The sequence below is a fragment of the Balearica regulorum genome, chromosome 5 (genome assembly GCF_011004875.1).
Source record: "Balearica regulorum gibbericeps isolate bBalReg1 chromosome 5, bBalReg1.pri, whole genome shotgun sequence".
NCBI classification, from domain to species: domain Eukaryota; kingdom Metazoa; phylum Chordata; class Aves; order Gruiformes; family Gruidae; genus Balearica; species Balearica regulorum.
In genome coordinates this window covers 25991193-26010191 of record NC_046188.1, presented here as the reverse complement: position 1 = coordinate 26010191, position 18999 = coordinate 25991193, and the positions used below count along the sequence as shown (strand labels likewise).

Here is an 18999-nt window from a genome sequence, read left to right as displayed (position 1 = left end):
CGAGAGGTGGGTGCCACTTTTCCCCAAAGCACCAGGCCTGAGGCAGTGCTGGGGTGATGGGCTGAGGGCCCAGCTACCGTAGGTTGGTGTGAGGGCTCCACACTCCATGCCTGACTCCCTTCTTCTCACTGGACCCCTGGTAAGTCGCAGGGCTCATGGGCAGCAGGAATCTGTTTTCCCAACAAGGGTCCCCAGTCTTGCCAGCTCCTGACCCCTCTTCCCTGCAACCAGCTCATCCCGGTCAGAAGCCCATTGTGCTCCCCAAAGCTTGGTCATGGTTCCCTTCCTTTCCCCCTCTTCTCACCCTGTCCCCACCCACTGACCCCATCCCCCTGCAGGTGCCGGTCCATGTGGCAAGGGCATCCAGCCCCTGCTGGCCCATGGCCGGTCATGGGCAAAGGATGCTTGGCGGCAGTCACTTTGCAGTTTTTCAGAGTATCATTCTCACTTTGTGTTTGAAAAACTGTCTCCTCTGCCCTTCTCAGCAGGGGCCGAGGGCAACTCTGTGACACTGTGGTAAGTGGTGTTAACTAACCTTTGGCAATGACCTGCCTCTCTTGTTTCATTTTGAGCTAAGGGCAACAGGTATTCATTTATCTTTGTCCTCATTGGTTCTTCTACTCAACTTGCTGGAAAACAAGCCCCAAAAATCCCCAGCCTTGATATTTACCAAGAGACACGGAAACTGCTTTAATTACCATGGGTACCAGACTGTGCTGAACAGCGATGGCACCGGTGCGGCCCACGGCTGGACAGCAGGACCTGAGCTGGCGAATCCTCCTGCACTGCCAGGATGATTGCAGAGAAACGAGAAAACCTGACTGTCACTTCCCTGAGCCTGGAAATATCACCTGGCTCCCCATGCCTTTGTGCATTTTTTGCTTATTTGTGCTCACTGGTTGCTGGCAATTGGAGTGTAGGGGCAAGCCAGTGGGAGGCAGGCACCCGCCATGGGAATGGGATCATGGGCATCCCCTGCCTCCGTGGAGGTACCGTGCTCCTGCTGGGCTCGGGAAACTGCCCCGGGGGGCAGAGCCAGGTGGGTCACTTGTCCCTGGTTAAGGGCAGGAGCCTCCCCAGCACTGTGTGGCTGGTGGGGTGGCCGGGGGCATCTCCCAGCTGGGACGTGGGGGCAGGCAGGGTGGGTGCTGTCAGAGGTGTAGCCAGCTCCACCAGTAGAGAGCTCGCTGGCAGCTGCTCTGCCACTGACCCTTTCCGTCTGAGGAATAAACCCTTCCCTGCAGCCAGGAGGTCTCCCTGGCTCTCGCTGGGCAGGGACGCCGAGACGCCATGGCTGAGGTTTGCCTTTTCTCTGCTACTGCACCCCCTGAAGCAGAGGCCTGGGAGCAGCTGCCGGCTGCCAGGTTGGCTCCCCCACTGTGGCTGGGGTTTAATTTCAGGCACAGCCAGTGCCTGCGATGCTTCCCCAAGCCTCGGTGCCCGCAGCAGCCTCGGTGGCTCTGCCTGCACGCAGCTTGGTCTCCTGCTCCAGTGCAGGCACATTTCAGCTCCTCTTCGCGCATGTGGGGAGAGGGCGGAGGATGAGCTGGGGCTGGCCAGGAGGCACGGAGCAGCTCGCACAGGCCAAAACTGGGCTCTGCAGCCCGGGCATCGCCTTGGGCCAAGTTTGGGTCAGAGCTTGGCTACAGATGCAATGTGTAGTTGTGGGATGAGAGAGCTTAACGTCACTGAGCCTTTGGGTTTGTCTGTTAGGGCAAGCAAGAAATTAATCCAAATTAGCTAAAACAGTGGGCTAGTGTGGTGATGTAAAACCCTCCACCAGATACCCTGCTGCTGACTTAAAGTGGGTTTACTTTGGTTTGGCTTTTTTAAGTGGAGTGACCTACTCAAGTGGACTCCAGCCCAGGGGGTGCATTTGGCAGAGCGGGGCGGGGGGGGGTATCACTGCCCATGGTGATAAGCTCTTTGTGAGCAAAGCCTGCCTGGAGAGAGGGAGTTGTACCAAGACCACTTTAATTGTGAATAAGAGCATCTGCCAAGGGGTTTATTGCACCTCAATCGCTTCCAAGTTTAATATAGCTTAGCCATTCTGAATGTTTCTACGCAGACAGGCTCTCAGTTCCCCACCGGTAAAGGAATGGCTTTCCTCTCTCCAGTCCTGTGCCCAGCTGTCTGTGCACAGAGCATGAGTGGGGTGCCATGGGGTCTGGGCAAAGGTCAGCCCCTGGGGAGGAGGAAAAACTCTTGTCACTCAAGGCAGGAGGTGGGTCACCATTGGTAGGACCACATCCCTGTCCAGCTCGAGGGATTCTGCTAGACAAAAAGGCTCCATGTTAGCAAGCTGATGGGCTTTTCCAGCCCTGGCTCCCAGCACTGCAAGCTGGAGTTCCTAGGAAATACCAGCAAGAAACTACTTCCAGAAGGCCGCGTGGGTCTCAGCAAAAGCAGGGTTTGGGTCTGTGTGACAGCGAGGTTTCACTGCAGCCTGTCACGTCTCAGATGAAGCTTCAGGAACAGGATCCTTTGCCAGTAACCACCACCTTGTGCTGATGTTATCTAGTTTCTGCAGAATGAACTTGCTGAGTTGTCATCTGTGGCGCCGTGAGGGGAAGTCCTGGCTCCTGACACTGCAGTTCCTGCCGCTGCTTTGCCATGGCCCCAATTCCAGCAGCTTCGTCTGGGCTGGTTGGATTTGTTGGACACTTGCTTGAGCTGAAATGGCCAGGGGTCATCAGGAGAAAGTGGGCAGCAAGGCTTTGGGCTCCCAAATCCAGTGGAGCCTTTAGGCAAGCTAACACATAGTTTCTGATTCAGGATAAAATGGCTACTGACAGCTCATTGCAAGGTGATGCTGAACACCCGGTAACCAGACAGTTAGCCAGAGGGGGTTTGTGCTAGAGCTAAAGTGTGGGTATTGGCAAGTGACTCTCAGTACGTGGGCTACCAGCTTCTGCAACAGAGGCAAACTCTGTGGGTGCCAGGCAGAGTCACTGCTGCATTACGTAGGTGTTTGCCGAGTGAGGCATCCCTTTTCTTCTGTGCAGACCTTCCCTGTAAGCAAAGTGACCTGATTCATTCGCCAGCTCCAGCCAGCTGGTGATGGATGAGTGGCTAAGCTAGTCAAGGTGCTGGTGCATGCTGGCACTGCTGTGTGACCGGGCAGGATGATGGCACACCGCAATGCCAGCATTAACAGGCTGGCAAAACTAAATTCACTGGTTCAAACAAACTCCCCTGGGTGCAGGCATGAGGTGTTTGCTTTGTCTGCAAGGGAGAGGTGGAGAATTGACTTAAATGTGGCTGCAGGCATCTGCTCTGCTGCCCATAGGACACCTGTAGGTCGCTGGCTCATGTGGACAAGTTTTAGGAGCAATGCAAGCTGCCAGTGTACCCTGCTGGGCCACCCTGCATGTGACATGGAGTCTCATTCAGGCAGGGCTTTGGGGCATATTTCTTCACCTGATAGCAACCACCCGCCAGGGCTGTAAGGGCAGGGGCTGCTCAACGCCTGGGTTCGTATGCTGGAGTAGCAGCACCTCAGCATTTCTCCCAGCCAAGCTCTGGAGCACACCTAAGCGCCAGCTGGCACCTGGGCAGTTTAGATGAGAGTGCCAATGCACTCCAGGCTGTGCTCCAAATCCAGCGTAGAGCTACCTGGTGGGTCCCGCTCACTGTGCAGCACTGGGGAAAGAAGGAAGGCTGCATGAAGAATGGGATGAAGAAGAGTACATCCATCCTTTATAACCGTAATGCCATTGTAGGCAGCTGTGGGGCTTCTGGTCTCCCCACTGTGAAAACAGGAGACATCCAAAGATGGGTGCTGACCAAAATTAGGGCTGCAGGAAAATTTCCCTATGCGGAGACTAAAGGTCTCACTAGTTTAGAGCAGAAACTAGTGAAATGCCACGTGATAGAGATGTGCAGAGCAATGCCTGGCTTAAAGATAAGTCTGTTCCTTTGGTCACCCCCTCACAAGATGTTCAAAGAAATGGAAAGACAACTCATTTCAAACTGGTAAATTGACACACTTCTCACAGAGCCAGCAAACTGGTTTGTGCAGGTGGACAAGATACCCTGTTGGCCAACACTTTCAGAGGGCTCACAAGGGATCAGGTATTGATATGAAAAACAAGGATACCCAAAACTCAAGGCAGAAAGTTTGGCTTAAAAAAGGCAGAAGATGGCATGCTTCTCAGATACCTACTTTGGGGTTCAGGTAAAGAAGGGCAGGAAGGGCTTTAAAGACAGTGTTGGCAGTTGTTAGGGATGGCAGGGGGACTGGCTTTTCAAGCCAGGGTCTTGCAGCAGCACTGCTGGCACAGTTCAGGTGCAGCACTTCTCCCTCATCCCACCTCCAAAGCACTGTGGGGGACAATGTGCCACCGAGAGCTCCTCGTGTTTCTCTCAAAAAGGTGTTGAGGAGCACTGAGCAGGCTGGAGGCTCCAGGGCACAGACCAGGTGCAGGGCAGGGGCTCATCTCTGCCATCGCCTCCCCCAGCAGCCCGCTCTGGGACGGGCTCTCTCCCGGAGAGCTGCCAGGAGGCGAGCGCTGTGCATGCCAGCCTGTGGGTGTGCCAGCATGTGCCAATGCAGCGCCTGGGCAGATGGGGCTTATATGCGTTTGTGTATGTTTTGATAACTCGGCTAGTGCAGTACTGCCGATCAGCACTACTTGCATGGGTGCCAAGTCTACCTTCTGCACAGGCCCCCTTGCCCTCTCCTTCACAGCCACGCTGCCTGTCCTCCCTCGTGCCATCTCTGACATGCTGTGCTCCAGCACCACTTGTACAAGTGCCACACGCGCCCCAGGCACAAGCTGACTGCACGTGCACCCATCGGTGCAGCCACTTGTACTGAACACCTCCTCCACCCATGCTGCATGAGCCAAAGGGTTTGGGAAGCCCTTGTTCCCACCAAATGGGATGAGGGGGAAAGGAGAACCAGTGTATACACCACCCTGAGCCAAAAGTGAAGCAGATCTCATTGGGGTGGGAGTACAGTACTAGCATGAATGCTGTTCACAGTCATCTCCTGCTGAGATGGGTGTCTCAGAGTCTAGTTGCAAGAACATGCCCTAAATAAGCTGTACTCAATCCTTGGGAGGCTTGAACATGTCTTATGGTGATGAGTGGTGTTGAGGAACATTTTCCTCTGAATAGAGTCATGGAGCAGCCATGTAATACACTCTAGAGTCATGTATTAATTTAAGAGAGAAGTAATGCATTCACCCTCCACCCCCATGCCATGGGGCATGGCTGCAACCAATGCCCAGTGAACATGAAATGCCCCGTGAGGCTGTGGTCATCCCCTGGGAGCACAATTTTTGTTGCTTGATTGCTATGGTTGGATTTGCTGCAGCACTCGCAGAAGCAAGGTTGGGTCCTGCTGCCATAGTGGCAGGGCTGGACAGCCACGCGTATCTCCTGCCCTTGTGTAGCCTGGAAATCTGCACACTGGGCAGCGTGAAGGAAGCTGGGGCTATGGCCCCTTACCAGCACCAGTAAGTCTACCCCTGGGTGGATCAGCCCTTCTGGTTAAACGGGTCACTGCCCTTCCTCTTTGGGCCTTCCCCATCATCACCGAACGAGACTGCCACCGAGATGAGTCAAACCGTCAGACAACATCTGCACCCTCTGCACACCCTGTCCATGCGCTTGGATAGTTCAACCGGTGGGCTCAGCCCCAGGCGGCGGAAGCAAAGAAGCCCTGGTTGACTGGGGGGATGTCTGGCAGCCGAGCCTCTTCGATGCCCCAAGCGTGTATGTATCCAGCGTGGCTGGGTGGTCTGGTCTGTTTCTGACCAGATCCCAGAAGTTAGACAGGGCCTGTGAAGACATCAGTGAGAGAAAGTTTGGCCTTAAATGGATTTACTCTACCAGGATTTGGGATCTGCTGACCTGGGGAGTCATGTAAGTGCACATCTGAGTACTTGCTCATGAACTGCAAGTCCTTGCCAGGAACAGATTAGAGGTTGCTCAACTAATTACCCAACCAGTCGATAGGTACAGGACAGGAGAAGGAGACTGTGGTTCATCCCTTCAATAGCCTGGGGTGAACTCTAATTATCTGTGTCTTGAGACTGAAACTCCCGTGTGTGTTGGAGGTCAGACCCTGACAACCTCCTGCCAACCCTTCAGCTGGGAGGCTCAGGCCAGGCTTGTTCTCCCCCTCCAGGGGGGGTCAGACAGACCCCAGCTACCTGGAGCTCTATGTCCACATCTGGAAAGCTAGTACATTTGGCATTTCCATTCTATAGTTTCCTTCTTTTAAAACATAGACGTAAAAAGCATTACTAATGACATTAAAAAACCAAACAAACCCAACTTAAAAGTGGCAAAGCCAAGTACTGAAGAGCTAGAAATTGCCAGAAATGGGTTTGCCTGGGCAATCTAGCTTCTGCTGTCCTGCGCATATGATCACCTCCTGCCTGGATTTTGCCCTGGATTGCCGGAGGGAACAATGAGCTGGTCAGCTAAGCTACCTCCTTTCTTAGCAGGGCTGGGAAACTCCTATCCAGTTGGTGAAGCAAGGGAATGCAGAAAAAAAGGACCATGTCCTGGGCAGACTACTTGGTGCCTCCTTGGAGAGCTGGGTCTGTGTCTGCCCCTGCCTCGAAGTTACTCTGAGTCGGTGAGCCGCATAAGCAAGAGCTTTCACAGGAGCAGCCACATCTTCCTCATTTGCCGGGGCTGATTTACAGAAGTGCTAAAATTTTGCAGCTGCAGTCACAGACATCAGGAGCTGGGTTTGGTTAAATAAAGTGCTATATAGAGCTAAACCACTGAAAAATTAGATCCTAGTTGGTTCAAACTGTGTGTCCAAAATGAACAAGCACTTATGACCTAAATCTCTCTTTGTCTCTTGTTTTGCAACTGTTAAATAGGGATAACTCCACCCCTGCACCTGAAAAGGTGGCTGAGCAAATGGCTTCATTAATAGCCCTGAAGCACTCACTCAGTGCTGGGTGATAAGCACTAGAGAGTCCCTGAAGAAATGGAAAAGCAGGATATCAGAGCAGGCTCTGACTACAGGACATCGATGAAGGTACCGCAGCCATCCCAGGGAAGAAACCTTTGTGGATCAGGCAGTTACGGAGCACAGCAAGTTACACGGCACAAGGGTGTAAATGCAGCATGCTGAAGGGAGCTAATCGTGGGATTTCCATACTTTTGTGTGCTTGACTTACAGCCCTTGTCATTTATCAGACATTTGGGGTGTAAAGTACCTCTTTCCTGTACATTGGCAGGTTGTGCCCAGTAAGGACTGGAAATGATGGTGTGATGGGCGTTTGCTTTCTGCTAGGTGGGATGAATTTGGTGGGACTATGCTTGAGCTCTCCTGCACAACCTTGCTCTCACACTCACTCAGCTCAGCCAAGATGAAATAGCCCTGGTGATGAAGATAAGCCATCCTGCCAGCTGCGGAAGCTGCCCACGTCGCAAACAGGACCAACGTGCGCTGATAGAGTGGGACACGGCACAAACTTGTCTGGCAGAGAGCAAGGACTTGTTCAACACCACCATTCACTTAACATCTCTTATCAGCACCGAATCCCACACAAAAGTCTACAAACTCATGTGGGGAATGATATGCAAATTGTTGCAATTGTCCAAATATTGTAAGAAATTATTTGCATAAAATGCTACATGTGAAGCAGAAACAACCTCAGTGGTTTACAGGAGGCTGAAGTTGGTAGCTGCTCTAGGTTGGATTTTTAAATAGCACTATGCACTGAATGGTCATGCAAACAAGATGAGTGAGATGGATGGGGTGAGATGCAGTTCTGAATGTTGCTGCCATAAGCCTGCAGCAGGTGAGAGGGCTGGAGCAGCAGGTTTACAAGGAAACTCTAGCAATCACCTGTGCTGAGGAAGCTGTTTGCACAGGTGAGACATAGGGACCTTTCTGGGCTTTGTATTGTTTTCGTCTGGACTTTTCCACTTCTGGACCTGGGACTCTGAATGGATCCTGGCCCTGCACAGGCAGCGCGGGACAGTCATCTCCTCTGCCTTGCACCCAGCACCCCAGGCCGATACCCAGCCCCTTTGTGACACCTCCGCGCTGCTGGCGAAGCTTCAGTTTACAGTGCTCTGCAACCCCCAGATTTTTCCCTGCCATTCTGCTGACCAGTCGGTTATTCCCCAGTTCTTTTACCTACATCTCATTTTGCTTTACATTTGCATTTGTTCTTGCTGAACTGCATCTTGCTGTTTTCAAACCATTTCTCTGGCAGTCGGGATCACACTAAGCCCAGCCTCTAGAATCCCTGCAGTCACTGTCCCGGAGAGAACAGGACGCCCTTCAGCAGTGCCTGCTGTTATTCAGAAGGGACAAACACAGAACTGGATGGCTCTATCCTTCCTCTAAAAACCTCTGGAAATGTCCCTGCTCTGTCAAGCTACAGGTATGGCAGTAACCTAACACTCGTAAGTTCATCCAGTGCCACCGACAGCGATTTCACAGCTACTGTAATTAAGATCAAGAAACCTAAATGATCCTAGAGAAAAAGACTGGGGATGTTATTCACGGTGTAAATTTAGTCACCTAAATCAAGCATGGAGATTAGGAGGCTGGTTTCTGAGGCTCTTCCTGATAGCAGGGGAGAGGGAGAGCCTGGGGAGGGACAACAGGAGATCGGCTCCCCACGTTATACCTGCAGCAGGTGCCCAGGGCAGCACCTGAAGAACCATGAGCAGATGCTGGTGGAGCCACACTGGTGGTTTCTGCTGTTCTGGGTCAGGGGATCACCGGTCTCTCTGGAGGAATGGCATGGAGTATTGCCTGCAAGGAGGCAACATGGGTCCTGCCCAGCCCAGGGGAGTGCTGTGAAGGCTCTGCCCACCTTCCTGCCAGGAGACACTGTCTCATTTACAGCACACTTACTCATCGCTCATAAGTGACAGGAATCCATTAGCATCGTAGCCAGCTTGAGGGCAAGGAGTGTGTTTGGGCAAGGAGGGAAGAAGGATGCTCTCTTACTCCCACTCAGCAAGACCAAGTGTCCAAACCGTCTCCCGCGATATTTGTCTCTCCTGAGATTTCTCCATCAGCTGTTAATAAAAGCCCAACTCTGGGCAAACCAGGGTGCAGCTCAAAACTTTCCTCCTGTGGATCAACGAATAGCCTTTGCCATAGCCATGTTCTGGCCAGTTTTGTGCTAACCGTCCAGCTCCTGCCAGGACACCCAGCTTCCCTCCACTGCCTCCTACCAACACACCTGCTGCCTTCCTGATCGCCTCCCTTCAGCTGCTGCCTCGCTAGATACAAAAGGAGGGAATTCAGCTTATTTGCCCAATAATGGAACAAGGATATTTCTCCCTGAGGAAGGAGCTCCCTCTGCCCTGCCCTGAGCAACAGCAGCCTGTAGAGCAGGGTGAGTCAGGAGGTCTCTGAGACCCACTCGCCGGCAGAGAAGCATGGGTTTCCTCAGGAGAGTGGGAATCCAGCGTCATGCTTCCTGGAAAGGAAGTGCTGCACAGGGTTGCAGAGTTCAGAGGAAGTGTAGTGGTGCAGCGAGCGAATGGATGCTTCAATGGTTGTGCTGCTAGCCGCTGCCTTGGGAGGCCTGAACACAACACCCTGCGAGCCCCTCCTCTCACCGGTGCCTTCGGCTGCTCTGTTCCTGGAGCTGGGTGCGCCAGAGGAGCCATGCCTGCTACAGAGGGACTGCACTGCCAGGACAGTGGGTCCCTCAGGGTGGCTCATGCTGAGCAAACAAACCCTCACAGCCACGTTTGAAAGTGTGGAGGATCCTAACTGGGAGAAAAAATACACTCAAGGCAGTGAAATGTTCAGGTGATGGGGCCAAGGGTAGCGCACCAGCACGACAAGATGTTTCTAAAGAGGGAAATGGACCAAAATGGAGCAGTTTTGCTACTGGAGCTTGGCCAGATGATTTACCTGAGCTGCCCAGCCCACAGCCAGCCCCACATGGTTCTTGCTTTTGGCTGTGTTTGCCCTGTGTTGGCTCCATGACCAGCAGGGCTGTGAAGAAATGCCAGCAATGCCCACGTAAGTCTGCACTGTGCTCCAAGTGTGTGCTCCTCTGTGTATGTGCTTTCTGTGCTGCAATGAGGCTGCAAACCCAAAGCTGCCGAGATGTTTGCCCTATTGACATCTACATCTCAAGTGCCCTTGCTGATGCCCTGCTGCTGAGACTTGCTGCTCCTGCTTGAGGCAAGAGAAACTCAACCAGAACACCAGTATGCAATGAAAACCAGTAAGTGGGAACTGGGAATTGCTGCTTTCCACAGGAGTGAGTTACTATGGATGGGTTCTTGCCTGTTTCTGTGTCTGCTCTTCACAGCACATGCGAGAACTTAGCTGCTCCGAAGACGTGTGCTCCTGTCTGTGGATGGAGAGCTTGTTGGCACGTGGCCCGGGTTCATCCCGCTAACTCTGGTGACATGAGCAGATCAGAAAGCAAATGGCTTCTGCTTCTGCACTCCCTGCTCCTGCACTGTCACCTCCAGAGCCACTAGCATGGGGTATCCTGAGGGCACTCCTGAAGCACTGCTGTCCCAGGGGCTGCTTGCACATCTTCAGTCTACTGAGGCTCATACTAAGGATGGAAGTAGTCCCACATCCCACACAGCACAGACCAGGAGAGAAACAAGGGGATGCAAAGCAGCTTCTCCTTGCTGCCATCTGCTTGGGCCATGCCCAAGTTGGGTGCTGGCAGAGGGAGAATAGCAAGGAAACAACTTCCAGCATGCCATAATGCTCCTGTCTCGCCATAGTCCTGTCCCACATCTTCTACTGGCAGCTGTGGTGAGAGGGGGCTGGAGGGGAGCAGGCAGGGAGCCAGGACCCCTGCATGACAGTCTCACATCCCCTGGGGAGCAGCCAAGCTTATACCATGGTGTGGAGTGGGAATTAGCTCTCAGGTAAACATAGACCATTATGTTTACAGCACTTTCATTTGTGTGCCAGGGTTGATATTCACCTTACAGGCCAGCGGTGAGGTATTAATGAATTTTAAAGTGCTAAAGAACTTTGCCTTATAGAAAATACCATTCCTACCAAAACCAGTCCAAATGTTCTATGAGCCTGAGCCTTTCTTCTTAGGTGGGACTGGTGCTTCATTGTACACATATGAGTCATCTGCACAAACAGTATTTACACGGCACCTGCTGAAGGTACCCGTCCCCTCCCCGGGACCCATGTCATGGTGTCGGGGGCGGTGGGAGGGGGTGGGTGGGTTGTGGAGAGGTGGGTGGCTGCCTGGGAATTTCCCCAGCTGGGCTGGGGTGGTGGAGGCTGCTAGGGCTGGACTGACCTCCTGCCCGCGCAGGGCTGGCATGGCACGCGGTGCCCCGGAATTTCTGGGGCTCCCAGCAGCACCTCCTCCGCACTGCCCTCCTTTGCAGGTCCAGGTTTCACAGCCAGAGCTGGGGCTTTTCTTCCTTTCCATCTCTGCTGTTTGTCTCGGAGAAAACCCATCTCGCTGTTTTTGAACCACCTGAAGGTGTTTTTCGGGGGTTTTTCAGGCTATTTTGAAGCTCATTTTTCCCAGATGTGCTTTTTTTTTTCTTCTTCTTCTTCTTCTTCTTTTTTTTTTTTTCTTTTTTCTTCTTCTGTAACTTTTCTTCTTCGCCTTAAAGTTTCCGGCCACGTGACTTTCAGCTTACATCCCCGAGGTTCTGAGAAACCACAGGAGGCCGAGACCTAAAGGGAAGGTGCAGAGGCTCCGAGAGGAGACGCAGAGAAAGTGGCAGGAGGACAGTGTGCCTCTGGGACGGGCGAGAGCTGGCGAGCCAAGGGCCATCTCAGGGGGCACAGAGGAGGACAGGGGAGAGGGAAGGGAAGCAAGACAGAAGGCAGGCACACCAAGAGTGCAAAGGAAGCTGAAGAGGCCCTGAAAGCCAGAGACGGGAGCCATGCCCCACAGCTCCGACAGCAGTGACTCCAGCAGCTTCAGCCAGTCTCCCCCTCCCAGCAAGCAGGTAAAGCAGGGACCCGTCCCCAGCTCTCCCCGGCTGGAGAGTCCTCCAGGGTGGTGGGCCATGGGTGGGCAGGAGGAAGGGTGGCACCCACCGCTGGCATTTTCACAGCACAGTATGGCCGGGCTTTCTAGGAACGGCTGTGGGGAGAGGGATGCAAGGCTGAGCCGAGAGCCCCGGCAGAAGCCCCAGCCACCGAGCTGGGTATGGGTGGAGGGAGGACGCTTGGTTACCTGGGGCTATGCCAGGGGCAACTGGGAGCCGGGACCCCCGGGCACGGTGGGCCCTGGGATACACACCAGGCAGGCAGGAAGCTTCGGCGTGCGAGTCGGTGCTCTGGCGAGGAGCCTGAGCATGCACCTCCTCACCATGCACCAGGGCGGCTCAGGAGCAGCCTGCCTGCTTCCCGCTGCCATGGGCAGCACTCGGGACCCAGAGAAGCCCTGCCACTTTGGGTCTTCTTTCTCTTCAGTTTAGCCTCTGAGGTTTTTCATGTCAGTAATGCTTGACAGAGGGATTTTGTTTTGTTGCACCAAGTACCTTAATGGTAGGTCTTTTGCTGGCAGATACCGACATGAGTCCAAGGTCTTTCCGTTGCCTTTTCTGGCTGAGTTTTATTATATCCGTCATTTGCCATTTCTCTAGGGCTGGCAACAATGGCAAGTACCTGAAACTTTGCTCAGAAATCTTGGGGATGATCAGAGCAAATGATTTTGGGCTTGCAACCAGAGATGGGGAGGCATCCTGGTAGAGAAGGGGATAAAGCATAGGGGTTGCCAAAGGATAGGGACTGGACTTGGTGCAGGATGTGGGAGCTGCTCTGAGACATTCATAGGGTGTTGAAGGCAAGGATCAAACGGTTAAGTTCAAAGAAAAGAAAAGATCTTGGGTGGGGTGGAGGGGAGAGAGGATGTGGACAGACTGATGGGCTGGGAAGATAACTTTTGTGGCTGAGTTTTGTAGTCCTGTGGAGAAGTGGTGGTGTGAATGTTAGAGAGTCCACAGTAGAGGCAGTGCAATATGAAAATAGAAGATGAAAGAGTCTGTGTGACGGTTTCAACTGTCAGAAGGCAGCAGCAGGACCAGATCTCAGCAGAGAATGGCTGCTGTATGAAACTCGTGACCTGGAGTCTGGAGATCTGTGCTCTCCTCTGCACAAGAGGCTTGGGAGTGTTGCAGTCAGCATTGCAGGCATTGCTACCGAGGGACCCCAGAAAAGAGCAAGCACAGAGATCAGAGAGCTGCAGCAAATGAGATCTGGGGAAAACCCAAAAGCTCTGAGTCTGTCCAGTTAAACAAAGCAGGGGCCACATTGCACTGTAAGGGTCTGCAACAAATAAAGCCAGGAGAAAGGTGATGGAGAGGAGGTGGGATCTACAGGGATGAAAAGAGGAAAACACAAGCTGAATCTCTGGAAAGATAGTTTAGCCAAGGAGCTGGAATGTCTGCAGTGCCGTATCCCCACAGAGAGATGGGGAAGGGAAAGGTTTTCTGTACAAGCAATTCAAATTGTCTCTGTTTGGTGAGACGTCCTTACTCTGGTTCCTCCATCCATATCCCAGACCTGTGTCTTGGTGAAGGGAGAGTGGTCATTTCCCAGCTGTGCCGGGATGCCCAAGGGTATCGGACTTGCCCCTCCCGGCCACAGGGGTGCCAGAAGCATCACACATCCTTGGGGTATGGCTTTATCCTGGTGCTGAGGGTGTGTATCCCATGTCCTGTGCATCAGTTATCTGCTGTGTTTCCTTCCCACCTACTGCCCTGCAGGAGCAGGGTGAGGGAGGAGACGCCCCAGTCATTTCCATGCCTTGTTTCTCTAGGACTCTTCTGATGACATGAGAAAAGTCCAAAGGAGGGAGAAGAATCGCATCGCTGCCCAGAAGAGCCGCCTGAGGCAGACCCAGAAAGCAGACACGCTGCACTTGGTGAGCACTCCCACCCTTCCCCATCCCTGCTGAGGGCTCGTGTAGGGGACAACGTGCTTTTCCCCTGGGGACTCAGAGTGGGGATGCTCAGTTGAGGCAGGACAGGAAAAGTGAGGCCAGGGCAGGATGTAGGAGTCAGCGCTCGCAGTGAGAGCACACAGCCCAGGACGACTGCTACTGAAGCAATTAGTTTTGCAGCTAGTTTTGAATCCATCTTTATCTCTCAGTCTGACATTACCGATTTCCTTTCCTAACCTCTTTTGACCAGCTCAGTCAGAAGCTCTTTGAAAGCACAGGCTCGCCTGGGCTGGCTCTCCCCGGGTTTGTGCTTCATGCCATCACTTACACAATGGTGCAACAGCGTACACGGACGCTTTTCTGAGCACTGATGGTAGCACTTTGTATTCATTGGTACAGATGATGGTGCAATGTGGAGCCGAATGGGCCGTCTCCTCTGGTCTGTTCCCTGAGACGCTATGCAGCATAGATAAATACATTTTAATACTTCTCTAATATTTTTAAATGTCTTCATGGTAGCGCTTGTATCCATTTCTACTTCTGAACACTGTACAGTACCTGGAGGCTTTTCCTGTTGTGTAGCATAGATTTTCCCTCCTTTGGTTTCACCTCGCTGTCCCACTCTCCTCCTGTGGCACTGTAAGCCACCCCTGCGTCTCTTCCCAGTGTGAAGAATTAGGCACCTGCTTTTCAGGAGGGATGGTCACTTCTGGCTGTGCGTGTTTGGGCAGGAGTGTGTGGTCAGCGTCGGAGCACAGGTGCTGGGCTCCTTTGCATTTTGCACGTTGGTAAGCGCAGTCCCATGTGTTTTGGGCCACTGGTGGGTGCAGAACACGCAGCCTGCAGTGGGAAGAGACCGGCTCTATGCCTGCGCTGGGCTTGGCTCCCCTTTGAAAAGTGGTAGTCGGGCTCATGTTCAAAAAAACCATCCTTTGACATAGTGGTCTTCATATTCCCCCAGATCTCCATTTTTGGGAAGAATTCTTGAGAAGCCAGTCCTGAACTTTCCTCCCTACATAGTGTTCTCTGTCCATGGTTGGAGCTGGGTTCAAGACAGAGATTTCACTCTTTTCTCAGTAGCTGACAATCCCTCTAGAGCTGACACGGCTCTAGGCTGATTGCATTACATTTATCAGCAGCGATGGCTCTGGGCAACTGTGCCTGAGAAGGGTGAAGGTGCTCCTTGGGGTCGGTGCTCTCTCCAAGGTAATCCTAGAGGTGGATATGGGCTCTGATCCTCCCCCAGGAAAATCCTGCCTAGCTGTGCACCAAGAAGAATTGGGTTGCTGCTCTTAGAGCAGATGACAAACCATTTGCTTAAAAGATTACTACTGCTCAGCTAGCATTGATAGCACACACTCCTTGTCTTCCCATGGGGATGGGAGCGAGGGCGGGGGGGTTAGCCCAATTTGGTTCAGACAGACAGGACCCTGGCAGACAGCTGGAGAAATGTAGGGAGGCAAGTAGAGGATGGATGGTGAATTTTTGCTAACGTTTTTCCAATTCCTGGTGGACAGTGACCCCCTGCTACTCCTGGGTTCATTCAAAGGAGTGCTCTTTGCCTTTGGTCGGCTTCGCATCAGGGACTTTGCTTCTCTGATGCAGTTCTGCCCAGAAGAGCATGGCTTAGCTTGAGCTACGGTGGTATGAAAGGAGCCAGCAGCTTCATCTGCCCCAGGACTTTGTAGCTTGTGTTTTGAGGGGAATGAGTCATGGGGAGGCTGGGGCTCCCAACCCCTGGGTGATTCCCATCAGCTCCTGAGTTCGACGTCAGCTATGATTTCCAAAGCATTTAGTCACATCTGAGAGATGCTCGTTTGCTGTGCGAGCTCCTCCTGTGACAGCCACCGTAACTGCTGGGCGCGATTCAGCCTGTGCGCAGAGAGCGGCAACCGTCAGAAGTCAGTGTGGCAGCGGAGGGGCAAGCAGAGGGGTGACAGGTTCGCTTTGCTGAGGTGGTGGTGCAGCTTTCCAGGGCCTCAGAGCGCTGGGGCCGCTTTAGCTGTCTCGGCTGAGTTTGCAGAGCCTGCTGCCACGTCCTCCCTCCCTTCTCTGGTCCCATGGTCGGTTGGTGCCTGGGATGCTCCAGCCTGGAGCTGGCTGCACTTTGGCAGCAGTAGAGGTAGAAAAGGCTGCGATGCTCTCAGGATCATTGAGACAAGGCTGAGCATCATTATTAACCCCTTTGTTGTTATTCTCATTAATAACAGTATTAATTCAGTTCTTCTGAGGCCTCAGTTTCTCTTTTCTTCTGACTCAAGTGTCTCCCCCTCCTCCCCACAGTGCTGCTGGTTTCCCCGGCTGCTAGCAGGAAGCAGTGAGTCTTTTCTTTCCAGGGCAATGACAGGTTTCCTGTGGCAGGTGGTTTTCTGGTTAAAAAGACGGCGGTTATTCAGCGCACCCTCCCCCCCGGCTGGGTGGCCCGGGAAGCGGCCGGGCGGCATGCGTGTGCGTGAGAGGGAGCGAGAAAGCCTGGGCGGGAGCACGCCACCATCACTTCTCGTAAGCCGGGGCCGGGGAGCGTGGCTGGGGCCATCAGCATCGCACCCGCGCCTGGCCCGGCCGGCTGGGGGAGGGGGGTTTGCCCAGGCATGGTTCTGTGCCGAATTTACCGGAAACATGTCATTCTGGAAACTCTGCGGGGCAGAGAGGCGTGGGACCGCGACCCCCATGTCCCCGGCTCATTCCTGCGGCTCCTGCGCTGAGGAAGCCCCTGTGGTTTTTGTCTCCTCAGGAGAGCGAAGACTTGGAGAGGCAGAACGCTGCCCTGCGCCGGGAGATCAAGCAGCTGACAGAGGAGATGAAGCACTTTGCCTCAATGCTGAGCTCCCACGAACCACTCTGCTCCATCCTGACATCCCCTCCGCCACCTCCAGAAGTGCTTTACGCCACACACTCCTTCCACCAGCCCCACATCAGCTCCCCACGCTTCCAGCACTGAGCCACCAAGCGGGATGGCAGCCTGCCGGCTCCACTGACGGCAAGAAGCAACTTCGTGGGGCTTGCTTTTCCATCCAAGGGAGAGGGACGGACGGACGGACAGACGGACACCCCTTCTCAAAGTGTGTACTCTGAGTGACTTGCCTGAGACTTGCTCCCTGTACAGAAATGGCAGAGCCACCAGGAGGCATCTTCGGGCAGTTTCCAGCTTGGATCCTGGGAAGAGGAGGCATTTGCAAAAGGGCACCAACCCCCTTCCCTGGTGCTTGCTTGGGGACACTCGCAGGAGCGTGCGGCACCAGCAGCCTCCATGCGAGTGGCTGGCTGCGGTGTGCGACAGCCGGAGCTCCAGGGAGAGGAACAGAAGCAGGGGCGGAGGGGACGGTTGGGGGCCACAGAGTACCAGGGCAAAACTGGTTTATTTTTTTAAAATAAAGATTGAAAATGCTTAACTTTTTGCTTCCAAAATAGGACCTGAGCCACTCCTAAAGGCCCAGCATGACCCAATGAGGACACAGGCAGCAGGAGGGAGAGCTTGGAGCCTGGAGTCCAGGGAACAGCCCTGCGTGTGCTGGTGTCTAATCCAGGGCCAGCAGCTGGAGCCCCACATTTAGAAGGGGGGCCCATGTGTGTGGGCTGCGCAGGCTGAGGAACAATGGTTTGTGGGGTGATGGGGTCCCTGGGAGGAGATAGCCAGGTCCAGCCCTGCAGCAAGGAGGCACCTAATGAGTCTGACATGCCAAGAAGCATCACAAGTCTCTTCCCTGCTGACCCCCTCAGCTCCCTGCTGCCAATGGCTAGACCTTCACATGCTCCCCTTGCATGTGTGGAGGTGCACTGTGATACCGTGTCACCTCACGTGTAGGTCTTGGTGGGCTGGTGGAGCCTCAACTTGACCAGCAGCACAGCTGGGAAGGAGAATTGCAGCAGGAGGGCGGTGGTGATGCTGTGCTGGGTTGCACAGGGGAAGCAGGACCTAGCAGGACCCTTGGTCCAAGGTTCCCTGCTATAAGGCACGTAGCTTGCAGCCTACACTGTTTCCCCTTCCCCACCAGTCACAGCTCCACAAAAGGCTGCTGCACGACCTCATGCACTGAAGCAGATGAAACCTGAAAGGTCAGTGAAGAGTAGATTGATTCTGCTGTGTCTGATCTAGTGGAAACACAAGCTGGTCCATACAGACAGTCTCTGCACCTAACACCCCACCAGCCAGCAGTTTGTCTATCAGCCCCACTCTGTACACAAGGCTGAAGCCCACCTGCCAGTGCAGGTCCTGTCGCTAATGCTGGCTCAGGACTGCTGCCATCTCCAAGGAGTGTCAGCTGCCATTTTTTCAGCATAGGGTACCACAAGCCATGCTGCTGACACAGGCTTTTGACTGAGCTAAACGGACCCAATTTGTAGATACCCTTCTTTCAGGCACACAGAAGCGGCACATTCCTAGATGGGTTTTGGCCCATCATCATAGCCCTCAAGAGCGGTTGGGAAAAGTCTGTAACGTGCTGTGCTGTGCCAATTTTCTCTCTCTGGTTCGCACTAGCAGGATGATAACCAAACACCACCGTACCTTGGCAAGCTGTCCTCAGGAGGCACACGTAGCACTGTGATTTCTCCTGCCATGGCCTGTTAAGAGGCTTGTGAACCTCCTGCCTCCAGCTCTTGTGCCAGCATGGGAAGCACCGTGGGCAGGGATGCCTGGTGTCACATGTTGGCCTGGGTGTCACCACCCTGCAAAATCAGTGGTGAGGCAATGGGTGATTGCACTGGCCCTGGTCTGTGCAGCTCTGCCCTCTGCCCCGAGGGGGATGCTCACACATAGGGGAGGTTGGTGGTTATTCCAGCTGGGCAGCTGGGTTTCTGCATACAGGACACGCAGGATACATCTACGGGCAGCAAAAAGATTCTAACCACGTTCACAAAAAAGCAGCAGGCGCAGTATCAATGTGTCTTACACGAACCCCATCTGCCAGAACCTCACGCCAGTAGGCTTCACTCCATCCATTGGTACAAGAACCAGAGCTGCTGATTCCCTGCACAGGCCATGCTTTGAGCCACCCAGGCTACAAAGGCCCTTCCCTTTTCTCTGGGATTTGGCCCTTTAAGCCTGGGACAGACAACTGGCTGCAGCTCTAGAGGAACTTGGTTTTACAAACTCTGCTTCTGCTCCTTCAGCTTCTGGTGGGTTTGCTCCTGGATTTTTTTCACTTGCTGT

General features: G+C 53.7%; 1 protein-coding gene across 1 annotated transcript; it reads left to right on the top strand.

Annotated features, from left to right (window-relative positions):
• Positions 1-11179: 11179 nt before the first annotated feature.
• BATF (basic leucine zipper ATF-like transcription factor) lies at positions 11180-17186 on the top strand. The gene is made up of 3 exons (XM_075753858.1): positions 11180-11907; positions 13725-13829; positions 16582-17186. The coding sequence occupies exons 1-3, from the start codon at positions 11842-11844 to the stop codon at positions 16786-16788; spliced, it is 378 nt and encodes a 125-aa protein (XP_075609973.1). The 5' UTR covers positions 11180-11841; the 3' UTR covers positions 16789-17186.
• The last annotated feature ends 1813 nt before the right edge of the window (positions 17187-18999 follow it).